Below are 22,586 nucleotides of genomic sequence, written 5' to 3'. Positions count from 1 at the left end.
CTGGAAAGGACATATCTATCATTGCATCTGATTGCACGGTGAAGATTCCGTGGCGACAAAACGGCGCGGTCGCAATATCGAGCGACCCGGTGACCTCTCCGGACAGCGGAATTGATTATTTTCAGGAGAGTCCCCCTGAAATATACGCGAGCCGCGTCAAGCCAGCTTAGGCATGACACTGGCTAGGTAGTCCATCATGGAGAGTCGTTCGGGCAGCATAAAGGATCCAATTTACTATCCGGAGAATGACGGCACGTCGAGCGGTGGCGAACCTGCCGACAAGAGTCAACGTAGCTCGCTTGGCAGCCAGGAAGTCAGCTTGGACGACGGCAATGCACTCAAAGTGCCGCGCAAATTCATCACTAATTGGCGGCAGGCGTGCGACCGAACACGCGATCGTACCAAAGACCTGCTGAAGAGATGGAGAACAACCAGCAGCAACATCGACGAGCTTGCTGTCGCGCCCGTCGCCATCCCCGAACTGGAACAACCCAGCTGGAGCGTGCACGTCTGGAGTGAGTAATTGAGAACTTTTTCATTTAGAAACTGCATTAAATTAATTATTATATTATTAATTATTCGGAACATACTTGTTTTCAAAATAATGTCCTGTAGAAGTATTAAATTATGAAATGTTTAAGTAAACGCAAAAACGATAATCAATATAATTTCGATATATACAGAATTAAAATAAATTTTGTATGTTTATTTCCAACAATATGGAATTGTGACCATTGACGCAAGGTCCGTGTTTGCACATTAATAGCATGGAGAGTTGTGTACTCGCTGAAATTAATGAATAATACATATTTAAAATTATTGATTAATTGATTCATATATGAGTAATGAATCATAATTATTAACGAATTTTTATTATTCTGGAAGAATAACAATATTATTATTATTTAATCGTGATTTATTATTGTTAAATTTAATAGCGACGTGGGTGAGCCGATTCCCAAGTGACGACAGTTTGTCCGCTATGAATGAGCTAGGCAAAGCTGGAAGTTCAGAGGCCTTAGCATCTATACAACGTGATAAATTCTCTCACTTTTTTACATATCTCTTAGACCATGATAGAGACGGTTACATCAGTAGGAAGGATTTTTCATTTCTCTCGGAGGTAAAATCTTGAAAAATTCGATTTTTCTATCATTTTAGTAAAAGTAATGTAAAATTCAGCTTGTTCAGTCATTATATTTTTCTTTTCTGCGCTTCTAAATAAAAAAAAATATTTAAAAATTTATATCATGCAAAAATAATTACACAACATTGTGCTAAATTATGCATAAAACCTAATGTGTATCTAAAAATTGTAGATATCTATTGATAAATCTGAAAAGCATAAAAATAAATAATTAAAAATTTTAGATAGATAAATAATACAATTATTTTTATTCGAAAAGCGTTTGAGGCGATTTGCGGATTGGTCGTGGAACGGTCCGGAATATTTGAGATTACTGGAAATCGAAAATGGATTTGCCGGATTAATCCTGCAGGATAAGAAGGGACCTATGGAAACAGATAAAAAGGTTGATCTTGACGACTGGTTGTCCTGGTGGGCGCAGATTGTTGCACCGCCGGATGGTGCCAGTTACAATGACATGCCGTTTTGGATCAAAGTTATGCCTAGAGTGTTCTTTCTTGCGATAAACAGTTCTGGAAGTGGAATGATCAGCAAGAAGGAACTCGCTGCGTTTTACGGAACCGTGGTCGGCTTGGACACCGACAGAATAAACAAGTGCTTAGACATCGCGTATGACTCGATGACTTCGGTAAGTTAATCCACTTCATAAAACAGATATTATTTTCTATGAGCACTTTTTTGTTAGAGTTACATATTTATTACTCTTAACATTTTTAATTAATTTCTGTGAAAATTTAAATAAATAAATAGAAATGCAGAAAAGATTTAATAATTTTAAAATACAATTATTTTTAATTTCTGAAATTGAATTAAAAATTAATAAATTTATAAGTTTCTCAATTCTTACCTGTTTTGAAAAATTAATCTAATACTCGATGATGATAAAAAATTTCTTCCAGAATGGAGATCATCCTCTGGGTTGGATACAATATCAGTTAGTGTTCGCAAATTTCCTGTTCGGACGCGGACCATTCGGCCCGGGAGAGCATTTCCTAGGGATGACAGATTCTTGCATAATCCGCGGTAACACTATACCATTCCCCATCGATTATTCCGCGATGAATACACCGCGGGATAAATTAGAGGTGTATAGTCCAAATTGCAAGAGCAACAGACGAAGCGTCGTAGTCTAATGGTGAAATCATCGTAAGGGAGTTCCTTCTATTAGTGATGCAACGTGCACAATTATTCCTCGAGTGCCTGATACCGCGTGTATAACATATACCATATTTGATATATGTATATTTATTTTCGTCAATCGTTAAAAAAAATTTTTTAATCTATCTATCGTCTATCTTGCACTATTTCAACGTGTACAAAATCGACGTTCTATAAATTATGTCAACGTATTACAAATTGTAAACTATTGTTAGCATAATTAATAGTATCACGCTATAAACCAGCTATAGTACTCCCATACACTACTACACTGCCATTTACTTTGCGGGAACAATATGAACACATTCTCACACATATCAAATGTGCATGTTAACTTATTTTTAAGTAGAATATGTTGAGAATACAAAACGTTTTACTTACCTTAAATATTTAAAAAAATGGAAAAGAATGATGACGTACTTACAAAATTTATTTCAGATGCTTGGCACTTAGTACTTTTTACACGTTAAAGTCATCGACACATAACATTATGTGTGAAACATGACTTTTGTGTAATATATGAATAATTAAATTTGAACACGTTTAGAAAGCGCGCATTTCTATGTAAAATGATTATTATTGTCTACAAATAATGAGAAAATAATAACGATACTTTTCTGACTATGCTCGTACTTGCATTAAATATTTGTAAATTCCCCAATTTATTCCCCAATTTTGTCCCCCCCCCCCTCCCTTCCCCCTTTTCATCCTGCCGATCCAACGTAATAAAGGAGTAAACAGAGGCACTGAATCACATACCTTTGTGCAGTATAGTACAGCATGTATCCAGTACAGATCTTCGTCTCCGAGACAATCGCATCATTGCGCAGAACAACAGGCCAACGACGGAGATTCAATAAATGCACCAACAATGGCTATGACAATCGGATATTCTAACACTTTGGTATTTTCATTTTTTACTGGCTTGGCAGTGTCTTGGCCCATATCGCCAATACGTATGACTCGATCTCGCATTCGTTCGTTCCCTTCTGGATCTTGAAAAGTCCGTTCTCTCCCCAGTTGTATCCCCAAGAATTCGCGACCAGCTGAAAAAAGAATTAAGTTTACGTTACTTACAATTTAATCAAAATTACAAAAAAATCTAAAATTTGCGACAACTTTTAAACTCTTATTTTATCTAGAAAATTATAATTATTATCATTCAATAATTATACAATATATTTCAAAATTGTATTTCGTGTCACTTTAATCTTTTTGGATCTCTTTTTGTTTTAAGATACGGTACTAATGTTACCATAACTATTGCGCAAACTTACCCAATATTTCAGCGATGCACCGTAATAAGATGGTTCCTCGCCCCAACCGATTATTCTGACTGAATGATAACCAAAATCGTGCTTTTCCACGTTTTGTGAATGTTTATACACTCCACTCTTGTAAACGAAAAAGTCCTGATAGACTCTCATAGTAGCTAAAAGACAGATGTTACTTTTTAATTAATGCCTTATTAAAATTATACAAAGAGAATAACGAATTGTTTTTTGCGTAGTAGTACCCGCGTGTTTAACTCTTATTGCCTTTTTCCCCTCATTAATATTTTCTATACAAAATTATATTTTTACGTTCAACATAATAAGTTTAAATGCTTATTTAGAGACTTGACCGTTTAAATTTTAATTGCTACCTTGCACAGGTCCAGAGGTCAGGATTTCCTGCATAATGTCGGTTTCGTTACCCAGACGATAGGCCGGTCCGACCTTGTATAATTCTGTCCTCAACGAGTTTGGTGAGTTTCGGCAACCAGCGGTCTTTAGATCGGTTCTCCTATGTAATCTACATTGATCATTCCTACCGGTCCAAGGATAGCACTCTTTGTCCACCAGTCTGGAACAACGGAATGATACATTAGCACCACACATTGATCAGAAATTTACAAGTTTACGTATGCTTGTCTCTGTATAGCATAATAATTTTAAGGTGCATTTAGTCTCAACATCAAATAATATAATTCAATATGTTTAAAAGTTTCATAGATAAGTTTTTAGATGTTATTAATGCTAGAGATTCAACAAGGGATCTAACTTATTATGTTTTTTATTACAATAAATCTCTTTAAAATTTACACTATATATGTATTAAAAAAAAAAAAAAAAAAAAAAAGAAAAAAATGAATATGATCATAGAATATTACCCGGATCTCCTCATAAAGAGCCAGGCACGATCGAGATATCCGCCTCTGCATCCTTGCTGTCCTCTCTTGTTGCAAGAAAGCAGGTGCTGCGCACTGAGCTCCACGTTTTCGGCGCCCTTGCTCATGATCGCGAATCTGTCGGACGCAACGTCGGCCGTGGACACAGCCCAAGACGCGCCGCACCATCCTTGATCATGAATACCGGATATATCGCGTGACCAACGTGTTCTGGAGTCGAATTCTCGTGGTAGTGCATCTGGATTATAAATACGTCGCACTGGGTTCATTCTGTATACCTACAAAAGATGAATAAAAAAAAAAAAATAATTCCAAGACCATTTATCACGAGATATCATTATTTGTGTGCGTTAATAAGTTTTTTTTAATAACAAGAATTTTTTGTGCAATTGAAGAGAAAATTGTTTATGGCCTAAGACTTAAATTTTAAGAGCTTCAAATGTAAGCCTGTAAGCAACGCGGCCATTCATACGCTTTCTTATTCATAAAACCCTCGCAGTAAAATACAGGAGATTACTTCAGTCGTGGAACTTTAGCCCTAGTTGCACAAGCGCAGCAATTGACCTAATCTTTCGAGGTAAGTTTGCATCTATACACAGCCATCACGTTTTAAGAACAAGGTTGTTTTACTTCGAATTTATCGAGCTGTGCTCATTTATAAATTCATCGCGCAATCCTTTTATATAAAACTTTCCTTCGGCAATCTTTAAATTTATCTTCTCTTGAATATCAAATAATGCATTTACAAGAAAAATATTCCATAAATTTGCATAATTTTAATTATTTATCGAACGTGCACTTCTAATTTAATTTACATCCGTTTCACTTTTTTGTATTCATAAAGACATACAGAACGCAAAGCTATTTCTAAAACTATCCGTTAGAGAGAGTATTTCTTAGTACTTACGGATTGCGATGGGTTGAGAGTACCTAGGCGAAGTTCCACACCATCCCGAAGTGTCCTTCCCCAGAATTCGGAGTAATTGCCCACTTGCCATCCCAAAGTGGATCCTTGCAGGTTGAGCTGCTCCATCAATTCCGACTCGATCAAGCATCGGGTCTCTTCACAGAGCATTTCGGCGCGTTTACCAAGCGAGGAGCATTTACTGTGACATAAATCAAGTTTACACGGTCTGCTTTATCTCAACAGCCTCTTGCTGCTATATTGAAAAGGAAAACAAAGTATTACCATGTGTTACAGTTCACTCGTACTGTTTGTCCATGATTATATTCTCTTCCATGGAAGAAACACCCTATATCAATATAAAAATTTAGAGAGATTATAACGCATTACATATTAATAAAACGAATATAAATAATTATATGATAATTCTTCGCAAGTTTTATGATCAAAAATTTCAGGCCTTTCTTCTCTATGTGAAGTTAGAAAAAATCAAATTTAATTATAATAAATATTGTACATTATGTAAATATATTAATGTATTAATAATGTATATTTATATATACTTTATATAAAATTACGTACTTCTTATCTCCTCCGGCGGATCCGTGTCGTTCGCCCTTCCTTTGCAATGGTGCCAGTAATCCGGACAGCAGTCCTCTTCGCGAGTGCGATCGCAAAAATCGTCGCAGTAGCATAGCGTCGTGAGAATTGGCGCGCTGCACTCATCCTGTCGTCCTGGGCAGCAGCCGCCTCCAGGATACCTTGAAGCGCAGTATGGTCCCGCTGGCAGTCCAGAGTAATCCGGGATACCTCTCGCGATAGAGGGTAAGAACACAAAAGCGATGAACACTAAATTCTGGCAGTGTGCGGTCCACATCCTGAAAGAATCATTATATTGCTAATCAATGTAGATTTATATTACAGCTTTGTCAATATGTTTATTTTCTTTTTTAAATATTTTTGTTATATATAATTACAGCAAATTTTATATCAATTTAATTCTATATCTATGTTTTAATCTTAATTCTTTTTCGTAATTTAATATCAGTTTAATTTTCATCTTTTTATTTAATTTTAGTGGTTTGTTACTTTTGTTAATTTTGTGTAACTTTAAATGGCACCAATTCCGTAAGTCGCGTAACTCGTCCAGGTGCGTTCACGCGTAAGTATGTAGGGTTCGGTAACAGCTGGCAATTGACAACAATAACGCTGCCAAGAGTTTGCAATGTTGTGGCCGCCAAGACGCGTCATCCGGTCTGCTTTGGAACGGCTTCAAGGCGTCGGCCGTTTAAATGCCGCACGATTTGTCATGCGGCATTCTGCAGAAGATGATAAGTCTTTTTAGACTTGTGCAACATATTCGCATTTTATCGGCAAACAAATGGCATTCCTCGATCTCTAGATCTTTTGTTCCACAGTACATTGCTCGAAAAGTCGTTCAAGTAATAACAAATCTATGAGTTTAATTTGGATAAAATTCAATACACTGTTTAATATAATCAGCGATATAGACATAGATATACAATGTAAACATTTCTATTCTTTCAAAATTATAAAAAGTATAATATTTAATTTCTCATTTTTGTTATTGTACTATATTCACATATTATTATTATTAAAGATTAAAGAATATTAATATTTAATTAGTGCCAAGAAAAAATAGCTAAAAGATTTAACGGTTTCTGATTGAACCATTTCATTCATCAACAACCACTTCTCCAAGTGGCGACGCGCTTAACATTTGCCGCCCGTAACGATCGGTCCATGCATCGTCTATTACGGATCACGTAACTTTGAAACGAGTGTCACCCGAATCGGTTGCATTATAATATTGATGGAATTTACCAGACTGGAACGAGGATCGTGATTTCAGCTTCCTGACTGCATGCTTGCGTAATGATACCGATTTTCCAGCCGATGGTACTTCATTAATATTAAATACGTACATATATTTGCCAAATATAAATATACACACAAGTGCGTAAAACTTTTTTTTTTAAGAAACATTTCATAAAAGGCAATATTTACTCATTAATGAACAAATTTTGATAAACTTGAGTTCGATTGGCATCGTATCTTATTAAAAATATTAAAAAACAAAATCTTTGTTTGAATAAAATCAATTTTGACTTAATCAGAAAAGCATAAAATATGAAGCAATTTAATCTGAGAAATATTTTTAACACGCCAAGCGCGAAATTGTAATCAATTATGTGTATTTCGCATCCCGTGTTCTTCGTCCAACGTCTACTTCCAAGAACTGCACTGGCAACTAAAGGAGCTATTTCTGCATATAAAGAAGGGAACAAAGGGTCGAAAAGATCTATTGTCTCCGATCGTGGATTCTCCATGGGGACAAGCCTGACGCGTTCATTGAAAAACGAGCAATTAATGCAAATATTCCGCACAGGGAATGCGTAAATAAGTAGGTCGCTCGGTTGACCCGTCTTCTCTGAAACGCCACAAAGTGTTCTCGAGTCATCTTCGCACTGTCAACATTCTATTCAGCGTAATAAACGGTAATTCACCAAAACGAGAAATTCGTATAAAAAAATTATTAAAACGATTAATGTCTCTTATCGCAATCAAGTCCCGGCGTGAGCAAATAATACTAATTAGCGCAAAACACAAAAATAAACGATCATAAAACTAGTCAAGTTAAGCGCCGGCAAGATAAATCCCTCATTCATGGACGCAACGTCTCGGTGCGTCCACAGGATCGGTGACGATTGACCCGTGACATAGGCGTCGCATCCCACGAAAGTCCTAATAAGGACTGACTCGGCAAGAACAAGAATTTACTTATAGATGTATGAATTTGGGAAAGAAGAATTTGGAAGTGGATCTGCGCTTTTAAATTCCTTTAGCGTATAAACCGGCGCTTGCATCTCTTTGCAGCGAAAATTATTTCTCTGATAACGCGTTATCAGAGAAATAATTTAAAATCACTGCTCTGTCGTCCTCAACGTCGTTATCAGCGCAATGTCTCATTGACACGCAAATTTGCACCATGTGTCAGTCACGATAAAGTAATACGAGGAAAGTCTACCAGTTAGCTGGTTCCGAGAGCGGCGAGAGAAACGGCAGAAGTGTTTACGAGCGTTCCGAACGAATGATCGATAATAAGACGTAAAGTGAAATGCAAAACGGCCTTCGCGTGTGGCTCATCTATCCGAGCTGACGCGTGTGGGAGCGGTTTCTGGACTCGGTCCAGACGTTACATCATTACGGGGAAGTTTGATGTGTTTCGCTATTATCAGTCACCATGTTGCCTAACGCCGATGTTTGCAGCATCGCAATTTGCGGCATAAGGCGACATTGGCATGCTCCACGTTGATGCGCATACAAATGGCACGCGTAAAAGTTTCCCCGCTATCCTCGTTAAATTAGGCCAGACTGTTAAGATTTTTGTTACGCGTGAATAACGCAGAATTAGTCGAACGGTCATGCCCCCTTTATAAGTGGAGTTGACACATTGACGGAGACGGACAGTTCGTTTAACCGGCTGTTTAGGAACTGGCATGACTCCAGGGGTATTTCTACGATTACCAAGGTTAAAATGACCGTTTCTAAGGCCTTCCGAATCAACGAGTCCACTTTAAAGTTAGCCTTCAAGATAAAGTCAATTTAAGGTCCCTTCGTCGCAGGAAAGAATACAGATGGTGTATTTTTAACTACCACTTTCTGCTCCGACGTCCATAAATTCTCTATTAAGATTCGAGTTGATTCGTAATAGAGAGAAAAAAATTCTTTCATCTTTTTTATGTCAAATAATCCTAAATTTTTATTACTTTAGTTCGAAGTGCTTTTTGTTTAAGTGATCTTTAACACATTAGATATTTTTATATATGCACATTTTATACAAAAAAAGTTTGTTCAATCTTTTTATTAAGACTGCAAAAAAATAAATTTTTTATAATTTCTACTTGGATCTTTTAGATTCACAGTGGACTGCACTGCCATTGCCAATCGATCACAACTTTCTCCTATGCAGAGTTATTTTATTACCAATTAATTATGATTTGATACGCGCGAAAATCCGACTGCAGGCGTGACAGGCGTGTTAGATAACGCGATTCGCATAACGCGTAAAATTAACTGGTCGATTATCAGTATCTATTATCGCATAATAACGCGCTCTTGACCTGCTTAGTCCCATTAACAGTAAGTTCATGCAGCAACCGATTTGATTCTATCTACCTACGTCGGATAGATACCGGCATGAACGTTAATTATTCGCACGAATTACTTCCTGTCTCTGTCGGACCGTGATTAAACGTACGTGATGTGATTGAAACATTGTCTGGTACCGACGCGGATAAGAAGGCATACATCGTTTCCGCAATTACACATTTATCCTATTTTCCTTCTGATATTTTTTCTTACCACATACTCGCATAGAATTTATGTAATAACTGTTTATTCATTAACTATAAACGAGACGAAGATAATAACTTTAATTAGCATAAAAATCAAATTATACTAGTCACATTTTTTTACCCGATTGATTACACTTGTTCTACGCGATATAAAAATTTAAAAAGACTTGAATGTAAAATTAATGAAGGTCTCGAATAAACGTCTCGAGGATATTATAATCAGCAAAATAAATGTAGCCATATATTTTCTGTCAATTAAAGGATATACAATATCGTTAATAATCACCATGAAGACCTTTACATTTACAAAAGTGGATATCGCGAATACATCATAAAGCTATTAAATATTGATTAATCGTGTTTGCACGAGCGTGACGTCAGAGAACTGAGATTTATTTATGCTCAATGAATACTGTCAACGGAAAGCTATGTAACCTTTATCGGCGAGCTTATAATTGTGACCGACTTTTCGATGAAGAATCGAATTCGAAGAAAGGGAAGGACTAGCCTGAACGACTTATTGTGTGTCACGAATAACACAGATAACAAAATAATTTCTATAGAATATAAATACTCGAAAAATGCATGTGTGATTTCGAAAACTAATGTAAGTAGAAATTTTATAGTTTTTGTAAAAAATTTAAAAATATATAAAAAGCAAACTAATTATTTTTTAAGATTATATCTTTCGTACACCGTGTTATTAGCGAAGGCACTCACATCAATTTCCATGAGAAATGGTAAAATTTCCATTCATGACCTATATCACTTCTCTCGCTCATATGTGTTTTTCGATCGATACTGAAGTGATAGCGATGAACTCAGCGATGATAGAGAGCATGCTACGGCCAAGTTGCGCGTGGCGGTACAAGTGACGCAGTAGTGATTAAATGCAACGCGCGCCTTTAATTAGCTAGCTAGCGGCCTTTATATCATAATTATAGATTAAATTCCACGAGCATCGCGTCAACTACAGCGACAGAATATATATTTTACTCCCTCGCGCCACGCCATCGGTTAAACGTGAATTTACCGCGGTATCTCATCATTTCCTCACGTCGAAAGTCATCAAGGATGTTACTTTGGTAAATGCGGTTTTTCGTCATGCGAAGGAGTCATACGTATCCTGTCATCGAGTCCATTTTATGATTCACGCACGGGTGATACAACGTTTGGTTATGTGCAGATGCTTAAATTATACGTCAGCTGACAATTGTCTTTCGAGTTTGTGTGTGTTCATGATCCTAGAAGTCCTCCCTTTCCAAACAGAAAGGAAGGATTCGCCGTTTGCCGACGTATGCAAATTTAAATGACAAAGTGCGTTGCATTTTGTTCCTTTTCGAAAGTATTCTATTATTCAAGCTTCCGTGCGACATATGCATATCTCGTCATTTTTTTCCATTTTTATCTCTTTCTTACAATTTTTACATTACAAATTTTGTTTCAGACGAAATTGAAGAGAACACACGGATGAAGGTACAGTTAATTTTTGTCGATAAAGCCAAACTTAAAATTCGTATTGGCGAGCGTTTCCCTGATGCTAAACAGATCTGCGACATTTGCATAAGGCGGAGCATATTCTTTAATCTCTGGCAGCAGCCTGACTATGAAGTAGCGTTACTAAACGCAATGACATAACACGATATCAATGTTCCGACGTATACGACCACATACAACCGGTTCGACGACGCGCGATAATTTATCGCAGATGCTGCCTTTTGAAGAAGAAATTAATTAATATTTCTATTTCAAAAAAATTGGAAAATTTTTATTTCCAATATCTAGATTCTAAGTATCATCGTAAACTGTTTTATTTTTAATCCATAAATGAACTAACTTTAGTACATCTATTTTTAGAGAGATTGCAGATATGTTTGCAAGGTAATCGCGCTCCAAGAAAATGTCGGAATGAGCGAAACCGTTTCGTGTAGATATTTCTGAATACGTCCGGACATTTCGCTGCGGGATATTGGAATAATAAACACGATGTTGTATAAAGCCCCTTTATATTCTGCCTCTGCTTATTTTTATGGGCCGTATGAAAAGCATATGAAAGATTTAATTCAAAAATCCTCGTATGATTCGCGCCGCTATTTTTTTTATGGCAGACAACAGCGATATTGCGAGAAGCCGCTTTTTTGCGCCGTTAGATAAAATAGACAAAATAAATAACTATAGAGTTCAGTTCAGGCTCAAATCAGAACAACAGAATTCTTACACTACTGATTTTTTCCTAGAAAAAAAATCTGTTAGATCTTTTTCTCGAATCGAATAACATTTGCGGCATGAAATAATACGCGCAAAAAGTGATTCAAGTTCCCGATTTATAGGCTGACAAAGCAATTATTGTTAGAGAAATATACGCTATTATTGGCTGCCAACATAATGCTTCGTTAAAGAAATGCGTTTCTACACGAGAGTTTTCAACCCACGCGAATGGTCATCGCTCTCAAATAGAGGATCTCACGTCTGAGATAACGATCGCGCCAAAACTCTTCTTGCATCAACATCGAGGCACGTGCCAGTTGATTTATGCCACCTGTCATTAATACAAGGAACGACGTGCAGTAAATGTCACAGATACATAGTTGCGGAGGAATTGCGCGTGAAAATTGTTCTCGCTGCATGTATGCGGCAATCATCGTATGTACTCCGCGCGCCCATACTGCGCCTTACGTAATTTTTTATTTGTCTAATTAAAGAATTTATCGCAATATCCGATCATATTAGCAAATTTTAGAAAAAAAATTAAAAAGATGTGCTCAAAAATATGTTACATTAATTTAAAAAAAAAAAAGAAATATAATAAATCTTCAATAAAAGAAGAAAGGCACGTATGAAATAATAATACAAAAACAGAGCATGTCGTACCTAACGCTAGTTGTTTTCTTATTAAATACACATGTTAACAATCTTCATATTGGTTAACTTAATTAAACGTTTCGATCAATACATTGTTTGCTTACTTGATTGTTTTTTCCATATTTTACAGCATGACCTCAAACAGAAATTATATTCTACAACTATATTTTAATTACCAAGAATGATCAAATATTGATCGAAACGTTTAATTAAGTTAACCAATATAAAGATTATTAACATATGTATTTAATAAGAAGATTGTAATGTAAACAATTAACAACTAGCGTGAGACACCTCTGTTTTTATATTATTATAATAAATCTTTTTTTATTTAATTATTAGTAAAAATTACAGCACATAAATAAAATAGCGATAAGTCTGTTTTGAGATTTCGGTTTAATATAAATAACCTTAAATTCTTTTGATATTCTTTTTTTAGCGCTATGAATCTTTCTCCTGCTTTTTTTAAACTGTGTTTACTGCACGGCGCACCGCAGTTATTCGTAACTTTATAAATTGTTAATACTAAAAATAACGTGTACGTCATACCAAACAGGAGCACCGGATGGATGCGCGCCGTTGCCCCAAATTCCACGGTATTATAGGTTGTTTACATTTATACTGCGGAAAGTTTAACATTCACTTTGGAATAGCTTGTAACTTCTGCAATATACATATGTTATTACATTAATTTATCGTTGCAAACAATTTTTTTAGTTATCACCAATTTTGATACTAGAAATTTAATTAGTATATTCTAAAATTGATATAATTATAATTATAAATTATAATTAGTATATTCTAAAATCCCACAATATCAAAATATTAAATTTCAACATCCCTAAATGCGAGAGGGATTTGTCGAAACTTTAGGGAAAGCAATTTAACGCCAAAACCACGCGACTGATACATATATCTCGTTCCGCAGCTATTTATCAAACATCGTAACTCCTCCACCATCGTAAACTAATTTATTGAACACGATTAATAGCCACGTTTTACTTTAATAGATGTTTAATGGTGGCGCCTACGATAGCAGTACGGTGCAATAAACGTGTTCGGTTAATATCCAGCAATAAAGTGAGTATGCCGATTTCACGGTGTGTCAGAGCAATTCGCGTGTTTATAATGATGAAGACTACCGTATATAGATAAATTTTCTCAATTCTATTAACTATTAATCTATAATGCTCGTAAATGCACCGACAAAATGAGAAATTATCTTCATCTCACGACATACTTAAACAATAAAAAAAAAAAAAGTAAAACAAGTAAAAAGTAAAATAAAACAAGATATGCAATTTTTTTCTCAATAATTTTTTTCAGAATGTTACTAGAGCTCGTGACTACTGCTCCATCTTGGCAGAGTTGAAACTTAAGATGCAAAACCGCGATTGACAATTAGTGCCAGCGTTGCATATACCACAAGTAAATATAGCGATGACAATTCGCGCCTGTGTGCTCCGTATTCGGTTACATTGTAAGAAGATCTCTGGCTCCTGCTCATGAAAGTTTTCACGTAACTCTTAGAAATTCTCATCATTGCAAATTCAAAACTCATGCTTCAAACGCTTAAACGATTAATTTCGACGATATAGAAACTTCATTAGCGCATGGTGGATTAATGGATCGTCATACTCGTCATCGTAGTTATAGCGACGCAATGATCGTTCAATTATCGTTACGGGGCACTCGTTAACGCCTTATGCGTGCCAGCTGATGATTATCAGCAAATTGCAAACACGCCTGGCACCATACTTTGCCGCTGGTATCACGATACCGATCTTGAGAAGTGAATTACATGCGAGCGGCGTCTTGTCAAGGGTTACGTCGTAGCACTGACGCATACTCGCTCCTGGTTATGAAACTGACGTATGTTACATTTTTTTTATTAGAAATTTTTGCGTACTAACAAATATTTTTCAATATTTTCTAACAAAGTATGTTTAGAGAATAGAATCTTATATTAATCTTTTCTGTCAAGATTTTATAAATAATCATGTAAGATGTAGAAAGAAATGTGCGATCAATTTATTTTTTCTACATTCATAATTTAAGTAATACTTCGTAATGAAATACATATACGGTGTAGCATAAACTCACAAAAAGATAAAATTTCTTTGTGTGTACGGTTCAGCTTTCTCTTTACTTTTAACCAACAAATTACTTTTTTCACAAATCATACCGCGGTTTTTATACGGTTAATTTTTATTCGGCAAAATTTGCGAGACCGCGTAACATGGAATGTCAGAAATCTCATCGTCAGATAAGACATCGCGGTTAATCCGATCGCCCGATCCAGCATCCACAAACTGTTGCTTGTTCTCGATAAATGTCGCGATAATGTTAACAATTTTATCTGTCGATGCCAGCCTGTGACCTACATCTCGCCCGTCGATAATGGCCTTTTCATTAACGCGAGATTAAAGCGGGATTTATTCACCTCGCTATCCGTTCATCAAAAGGTGTTTACTTTTCGTCGCGACACGCGTCGGTGATGGTTATTAATACGACCGTTCAAATTAGAACGGAGTAATCGGATGAGATGAGATTTCTTAGTCGCTGTTTTATTTTGACGATACAACTGCACCGTGGGAGTTTTAATTACGACCGTAAATTTTGCTGCCGCAACTTTGACTGCAGCAATCAATGCGCTGACAGTATCAAAGGACATAGTTTACAAATTGTAATTGTAATTGCGTTAGTCACTTTAGAAAACATGTTGCATCAAGGAATTATTATCTCTTAAAGAAAAACGCGTTTCTGAAAAATAGATAACAAATATTTGATAATAGTAATAATTAGTTTAAGTGTTAAAACAAAAGAAATTTTGCATAAAACGTTATGTATTCTAAAAATAAATAGAACATGTTATAGAATATTGGTTTTCGAAAAAAATCTAAAATTTTCATATTAACGCACGAGATAGTGATAAGTCCGTTGACATTGAAGAGAAGGAGCGCCAAGGAACATTTCAAATAGACTTATGATACGCTCCATTTCTCCAAGGTAACATTCCATCGATTGTCAGAGATAAGAAATGATATAAGATTAAATCCATAAATTTCATTTGGTAAACATAATATACATCTTTCATCAGCGATGCAATTATCGAAGTAAAAAGCATGATCAAATTGGAAATATTACAACTATACTCGCCATATCAATATACTTTATTTAGAAAATTAACGTATTAAAAAAAAATCTTAATGGAAAATATGAAATTAAAAATATAATTCATATACACACTATTTTTACACTCTATCTGTAAAGTTATTGCCTATACGTAGAATATTTTTTCAAAATGTTAAGTATTTTTAAATGACTAGAGTATCACTACACTCGCGCAAGGAATATTCATAAAGTGCCTTGACTTATATCGACTGATATATCCATTGCTCTCATGCTAATATGCGATATATAAGTCGTCTATTTTCAGAGTAACATTAGTGCGCGCAATGTATAAGGAAAAAATTTGAAGGATCTGACGAAAAAATGCTGACAAATAATTATTTCTCAACAATTATTTCTTCCAAAATTTTTTCAACGAGAAAACGACCAGAAATTTCTCAACGAACCTTGTACGCTAACATTTTTCCACTGTGATCATCATTCGTCACAGCCTTGTCGTCGCTGTGATTTAACGACGCGGCAAGCTGCTTGTAAACTGTCTATCGCTGGCTCACGAAGAAATCAGTGCTATTACCATGCGCTATTGCCGATGAAAGTTGTACAATTACCATATACGAGTAATTGTCGTGAAGCGGTAAGGCTGTGACTTGCTGTCGGAGCAAAGAATTTTTGCGCGCGCGCTCGCGAGTTTTAAGATTACTGCACGCAGCGAAAGTGCTCTTCGATGAGCAAAGTGATTTTCGGTCGGTTGTTATTTTTTACGCACTTATCATATCGCAAAGTATACTCTCACTCATCATAATCGCGCCGCGATATCTGTTGCATAGAGTTACAAACCCGTTGTGATATGAATTGCTCAGTCGCTAGCGCCTGAGTGCACAAGCCGTTCGACTCACGTATTATGCTAAGACTTAATGAAACTTTGTACGCGGAGCGGTATATAATTATCAAGTATCTATTGTAAAAAAAAATCTCGTTAATCTATCGTGACAAAGATAATGAAAAATCAATCCTTGACAATAATAGTGCAAATCAGAGAAAACAAAACAAGAATCTATGCAATTCCTACTTATTGACCTCGCGATCGTAATCACGATAGAAGCATCCGTCTAAATTCGTATATTGACATAATTTGTGGATTAGAACTGATAACAACAGACAAATCGCTATTTAGGTGCTTGCTATTCACAGCAGGTCGTGACATCGATATCAATATCAAACTTGCGCGTACATTTGTCAGAGTCAGTAAACGAATAATTCCCGTTGTGCATATGTATTCCACATTTTTTTCTTGTTGCTGATCTCATCATTAAATCCGATGAACTTAAAAACCACGTTCCGTATCAAATTTCTGTGTTAAACATTTAAAAAAACGATGCGTAAAACATTTTTTCTTTGAATTAAAATACTATTCAAAATAAAAATTGTTTAATTATCTAAAATCACTTTGGCAATTACTTCGCTAATAAAAAATATATTTCATGTTTACTAAAATCAAATTTGTGCAAATTTCAAAATTTGCATGTTTAAAAATCTTAGTCCTACTCATTAATTTTAAACTAAAATTTTTTAAGTCAAAAGTATAATTGAATTTTATTTCAACACTAAATTTTATTTATAGCACTTTAAACGACGCAAATAATATCTCGTATACGAGAACCCACGAAAAACCAAAAATTTATTACAACTGTTAAATAAAATATAAAATTGAATGCGACGTTTCATCGTGGCAATCGTATCGATATAAAAAATACATTTAGAACTCGATTAAACAATCGTCTATTTTTATAAACTACGAGAATTTTTGAGAACATTTTTCGCATTTTTTTCATGATATATTCGCTGATGATATCAGTGTTTGATAACGATTCGATAAGATATTCAAATTCAACTCATTATTAATCTGTCATAAGAGAGAAAAAGTTAACGATCATGAATGAAAGTGAGAGAAATAAGTATAAATATAAAGAAAACATATAATTTAATTTAATATTATAATAAAAATTAAATATTAATAAAATTGTAAAAAAAAGGAAATAAGTACATAATTAAGCGTTAATATATTAATTCTTTGACTTTTTTCAATTAGCATAAAACATGTTGTCTTGTAAATTCGTTATTGATCCATCTTATGAAAGAAGTTAAAGAGTTGCATATTACAATAAGATTCGATTTAACACAAACGTTTTGCGTATTAAAATTTTACATACATTTTCCATTAAAAATCTTGAAAAAAATATTATTTAACAGAGTGTCATATCAGTATCCTATCATAACAATTCACTATATTATGACTGTTTCTGTATGTTTCTATATAACTTGTGTAAAATTTGACCAGTTGACAATTACTTGCACAGCTTCGACAAATTTGAACCATTTTTCAAAATCGCGCTCACTCTTGGTATTGATAAAAATCGTACGCAGCTTATGACACCGTTCCAACAATTATATCACTTACTCGAAAACGGCGAGACTCAGTCTGGTCCGAATCGAGGACTATCTTTTTCGGCGACGATCGGTTTGCATGTGCCTCGTACCGGGGACGAATGCACAGTGATAAATAGAAAAAAGCAAAAAAAAATAATAATCGAAAAAATCCGCAAATATAATTCAATGTTTAAGGTGTCGTGAAGACGTGAAGGCGTAGTATCGAACGCGATCGAGATAGATCACTCAGGACAGAGAAAAGAAGAACACAGCCGGTGCTGGCGGCTCGAAAGCGCAAGCCTAACTGACCCACGGAGACGAGAGGTAAACGCAAGCTAAACTAAGTCTCGGTATCACAATTCGGTTCGAGGAGTCACGAGGAGCGGAGAGCAGCGGCACGGTCGAGCGCCGTGCGAGAGACGATCGGAGGCCTGTGGTCCACACCACCCACCGGATCTCCTTGCCGCTGCAACGTCTTCCGTCGTTCCGCGTCATCGCCGGGATGACGAAAGCACGGATGACGCCTGCTGAAGGTGATCTGGTGGAATGTGAGAAATCGCTAGAAGTCTGATTATCTGATTGATAAATGACGGTGACAACAATAATTCTTAATATGAAGAAGGAAGCGTGATGATTTTTAGGAAATCACACGAATGATGAATTTTAGTCTTAAAGATATTGTAATATTCTTGGAAGTATGTACCAAGCTAGCTGCCTGAACCTCTTGAAATGCAACCCTACGTGAAATTATCGAAATATCTATTTTTAGCCAACATGCAGCTCACTTGCCATCCAGTACTTCTATATTAAGATGTCGATAGTGCGCTTTCTTTCTCGAGGCTAATCTCGATTCGAAGAATCCGCGATTAGAAGGTACTCACACACGACGAGCGTACTCGACCCGAACGGTCAGTTGTCCCTAACGATAGACACATGTGCTCGGCGAATGCTCTCTCGAAATTGCACTCCGGACCGATCGAAAAAAAAATCTGTCTGAGTTGAACTAAACGCGTGTTGAAATCTGTATTGATTCTATCTCGCTCACGAGATCTCATATATTCCACTTCCGACAGAATTTATCATTGTAAAGACGAGCACAAAGCCCAGAGATTATTCGAAGAGAAGAAACTTGCAAACCGAGTGCTGAAAGCCAATGTTTCTGCGCCCAATGACCAATAATATTATTTCCATATCGTTGCAAGGGCGGCTCGAATACACAGGTGATAACAAATGTTACGGTGCTTCGCGAAAATAAGCGCACTATGAAATATTGTGCGAACGAAAACAGACGTGTAATATGAAACTTTTTAGATAGACAGCTATTTTACATTATATTTTACGATATATTAGCATTTTGTGGCATTTTTTGCCCAGTCTTCTGAGTAATTTTTATTTAAAACTTGTATGAATAAAATGAAACGAATGCATTTGTAAATATTTTAAGAAGATATGAGTAATAAAAAAAATTGCAAATTGTTATTTTATACTTCTATACAATTTATATGATTAGAATATATCAATACCTGTGTCGTCGATAACAACGATAACAACGATAACACTTGAAGACAAACTATTGCAAATATAAACCAGATGCTCGTGACAAAAACAGAGGAGGGCCCTTGGCACAAAACGTATATACTGTCACTTGTGCTTTTGTCTCATTTTTATTCACACAGTTCAACTTTAATTCAAAATATTTTAAGTAGGCTCTTGATTCTTTTAATGCAAAAATTATTAATTAAAATTAATATTTAAAATGTAAAAGCTTTCTAAATTGCGCTAAACTGCGACATACCAGCGAATAATCAGTCCGCTTATCGAATTCGTACGGTTCCACATCGACAAATGATTACGATAACCCTCGAATCGGATAATACGCACAACGGTTTAATTGCGATGACGAATTCACCGAGAATGCCAAGCAAACATGAGCTATGTAAAGAAAATCGATCGCGTTAATCTGACTGCGAACTCAGCGCGGCAAATGCCATCCGCATTCTTTCAGAAGCCAACTTGATATGCTACTGCAAGAAATCGAGAATATCGCATCAAAAATCTATTAAACGCAGCGACAAGTACAGGATAATACATAACAGAGTCGATTAAGAATTAAATCGCGAGCATTAATCTCGTGATCGTATCATTAAAGTGTGATACGCGCGCAAAGCTATTTATAATGACTGACTATCTGGTCTTAATTATTCATTGTTTCGGAACGACATTGAGTGGAAGAAGGAAGATGTTAATTCATGGAAATTGCCCCGAGGCAATCGGTAATGATGTAATTTGACGAGAATTGCGACACACACAATCCTCTCAGTAGTTCCGAATTTTAGCAAACGCGAGTATAAATTGTTACTAATTGCGAGATATCATAAATATTGATATCTTTCGTTGTCATCACTCATCCGTAAAGTTAAGTTCAGCACTAAAAATATGTTGTTACAAATCGTGTATCATAAAAAATTATTTACAAATATCACAGTGCGAAATATCTTGTAAGATTTACAATGCAACAAATGTAAGGCAAAAAGAACGGGCTCGTCCGGGATTTGAACCCGGGACCTCTCGCACCCTAAGCGAGAATCATACCCCTAGACCAACGAGCCTTTTCTTCAAAGATATTTCTTTCGGCAAGCAGATCAACGAGTACTTTGTGCTCCATTTGAAATATATATATTTCGAGTTAATTATCCATTGTACCACACTCGCTTTGTTATAATAATCGAAGATTTGTTTTCATACAAAAAAGAGAAAGTAGCGCTCGCATTGATCTCATTCGTGAGTTTTAGTTTAATTAGTAATTATCTTCAATCGACGCGTAATCGTCGACCCTCATGTCTCCACTAATTACGTAACGAGATAAAATCGCGAGATAAGATTGCCTGAACGGAATCCTCTCTCGCAAATCGGATTCAGCACAAAGACTGCTGAGAAACGCTGTCGACGATTCCTATTCCGTATCCCTTAATTGCCGACGTTAATTATTGCGCATTAGCGTTCAACGGTAGGCATCTTTTTCTCCGTTTCGCATGAGACTTTGTTCGTGTCATTGTAATTCAATATATACTCATTTTAAAAACTTACTTAATTCATTTATAACAATACGGTGCGCACTGCAATTCATATTTTACTTTATTTACGCCGTAATCGGAAAGTTAAAATGCTCACGAAAACTGTGATCAATATTATAAGAAATAAAGCATTGCGTAAGAATTGAAACTGATTGAATATTAATGAGTTAAATTAAAAATAATTTTGTTGCGTTAAAAATATAAGGAAATAAATCTGTTACACGAATTATCGCGTTTTTACTGTCACAAATAAACAGAAGCTATTTTATAATACTGTAATTTTAGCTCAACAAAATTGCGTTGATTTCAATTTCAGAAAATGAGCAATTTTTCTATGTTCTCATATGTTTCTCTCTGTCGAGTTCTCTAACATGACTTCAAATATTCCCTTTAGCCAGCTGTTTATTTAACATGCGCAACTATATTTCACTTTGATTATGCTCGTTCCGCAGCAGCAAGAAGTAGCTGCAGTTCACGCACGTCCATATATTTCGATCTCACAAATAGATCGGTCACTTTCTTTTTTTTCCTCTCCGCTGCAAGTTAATTTAACGCCTGAAAATGTGGGTCGCGTATAAGAGGATCATTTTTAAGTATCCATAAATTCTCGCCAATGTAGTATAGTATATATAAGAGTGCCTGTCGTCGCACAGATACATTTTTACAGAAAGAATTATTTCAATTCATGTCTTCTAATATACATGTATTCATTTAATGTTATAAATAAAAAAATAAAAATTATCACTTATGAATTGTCAATAATAAAGATTTCGCTAGCTTACAGTAGATAATTAAGCGCTGTATTAAAAAATAATTAAAAATTACTTGTTTCATTAAATAAAAATAATATTAAAGCTGAAATTTTAATGAAGAAATAGATGATTAATCCCAAGTAATTTTTCTCTAAGCTCATTTAGCGACTTACAGCGCATTTTTCAACCGGTTGAAAAGCCGTGAATAATTTTCATGCATACCTAAGCAATGACCGTGCTTTAATTTAGACCTAAATGTTTTTAGACGGCAAAATGCTGCAATTGATCATACGCGTTAAGCAGTTATAAATACGCTTATGACCGTAGTCGCATTTATATCGGTGTCGAGAACCGGCTATACACGAACGTACAATACCTTGATCTCGGCCTGGCAAGCAGGAAATTAGATTCTATTATTGTATCGACGGTCTAGGACAGTTTATGCGAATTCCATTCGGTTCCGAATACTTTCCAGCTGAGATGCAGCTGAGCTGAGATTATGAAATCAGCAAGTTTGGAACCTTACGATTCATTATAGATTATAGATTCTTTTCTAATTAATTTTTTGAATTTTATAAAAT

General features: G+C 35.5%; 3 protein-coding genes and 1 non-coding gene across 11 annotated transcripts in view; 2 read left to right on the top strand and 2 right to left on the bottom strand.

The window, feature by feature from the left end:
* The first annotated feature begins 113 nt into the window (after positions 1–113).
* LOC105669190 (uncharacterized) lies at positions 114–2,927 on the top strand. Of its 2 annotated transcripts, XM_067352749.1 has the most exons (5): positions 114–515; positions 939–1,123; positions 1,407–1,775; positions 2,047–2,293; positions 2,744–2,927. In XM_067352749.1, exons 1-4 carry the CDS (start codon positions 197–199, stop codon positions 2,278–2,280), a joined length of 1,107 nt encoding a protein of 368 aa, XP_067208850.1. In that variant the 5' UTR covers positions 114–196; the 3' UTR covers positions 2,281–2,293; positions 2,744–2,927. The 2 variants fall into 2 exon arrangements, with proteins under 2 accessions (XP_067208850.1, XP_012217420.1); XM_012361997.2 differs by having other exon boundaries at positions 116–515; positions 2,047–2,927.
* LOC105669188 (tubulointerstitial nephritis antigen-like) overlaps positions 2,718–22,586 on the bottom strand; it is a 21,013-nt gene continuing 1,144 nt past the window's right edge. Inside the window, exons 1-9 of one of the 4 annotated variants that reach the window (XR_010889600.1) lie at positions 10,479–10,552; positions 5,962–6,257; positions 5,665–5,728; positions 5,383–5,581; positions 4,458–4,753; positions 3,951–4,150; positions 3,583–3,737; positions 3,065–3,351; positions 2,718–2,888 (exon numbers count right to left, since the gene is read on the bottom strand). Coding sequence is in view for 3 of the 4 variants with exons in the window: in XM_012361990.2 (XP_012217413.1) it covers positions 3,223–3,351; positions 3,583–3,737; positions 3,951–4,150; positions 4,458–4,753; positions 5,383–5,581; positions 5,665–5,728; positions 5,962–6,257; positions 10,479–10,540 (1,401 nt within the window). In the remaining variant the exon portion in view is untranslated. Of the gene's footprint in view, positions 3,352–3,582; positions 3,738–3,950; positions 4,151–4,457; positions 4,754–5,382; positions 5,582–5,664; positions 5,729–5,961; positions 6,258–10,478; positions 10,553–18,210; positions 18,819–22,586 lie in introns of those variants that run through there. The other 3 variants (XM_012361992.2, XM_012361990.2, XM_012361993.2) reach the window with 3 other exon arrangements.
* nan (transient receptor potential cation channel subfamily V member nanchung) overlaps positions 8,898–22,586 on the top strand; it is a 27,986-nt gene continuing 14,297 nt past the window's right edge. For 2 of the 4 annotated variants that reach the window (XM_067352724.1, XM_067352725.1), the window contains exon 1: positions 10,786–11,234. The gene's annotated coding sequence lies outside the window, so the exon portion shown is untranslated. Of the gene's footprint in view, positions 10,366–10,702; positions 11,235–22,586 lie in introns of those variants that run through there. The other 2 variants (XM_012361989.2, XM_067352723.1) reach the window with 2 other exon arrangements.
* On the bottom strand, positions 20,717–20,788 carry TRNAP-AGG (transfer RNA proline (anticodon AGG)). Its single transcript has one exon. It is a non-coding gene; the product is annotated as a tRNA-Pro (tRNA).

Source organism: Linepithema humile, chromosome 4 (genome assembly GCF_040581485.1).
Source record: "Linepithema humile isolate Giens D197 chromosome 4, Lhum_UNIL_v1.0, whole genome shotgun sequence".
NCBI lineage: Eukaryota > Metazoa > Arthropoda > Insecta > Hymenoptera > Formicidae > Linepithema > Linepithema humile.
The sequence above is the reverse complement of the archived record's forward strand: the minus strand, read 5'-3'. Positions and strand labels throughout refer to the sequence as shown.

Excerpts from the sequence above, each read along its gene's own strand:
- LOC105669190 (XM_067352749.1), top strand. The coding sequence starts at position 197 with ATGGAGAGTCGTTCGGGCAGCATAAAGGATCCAATTTACTATCCGGAG. Across the intron at positions 516-938 it reads CTGGAGCGTGCACGTCTGGA|CGACGTGGGTGAGCCGATTC; the intron begins GTGAGTAATTGA and ends TAAATTTAATAG. Across the intron at positions 1,776-2,046 it reads CGTATGACTCGATGACTTCG|AATGGAGATCATCCTCTGGG; the intron begins GTAAGTTAATCC and ends AATTTCTTCCAG.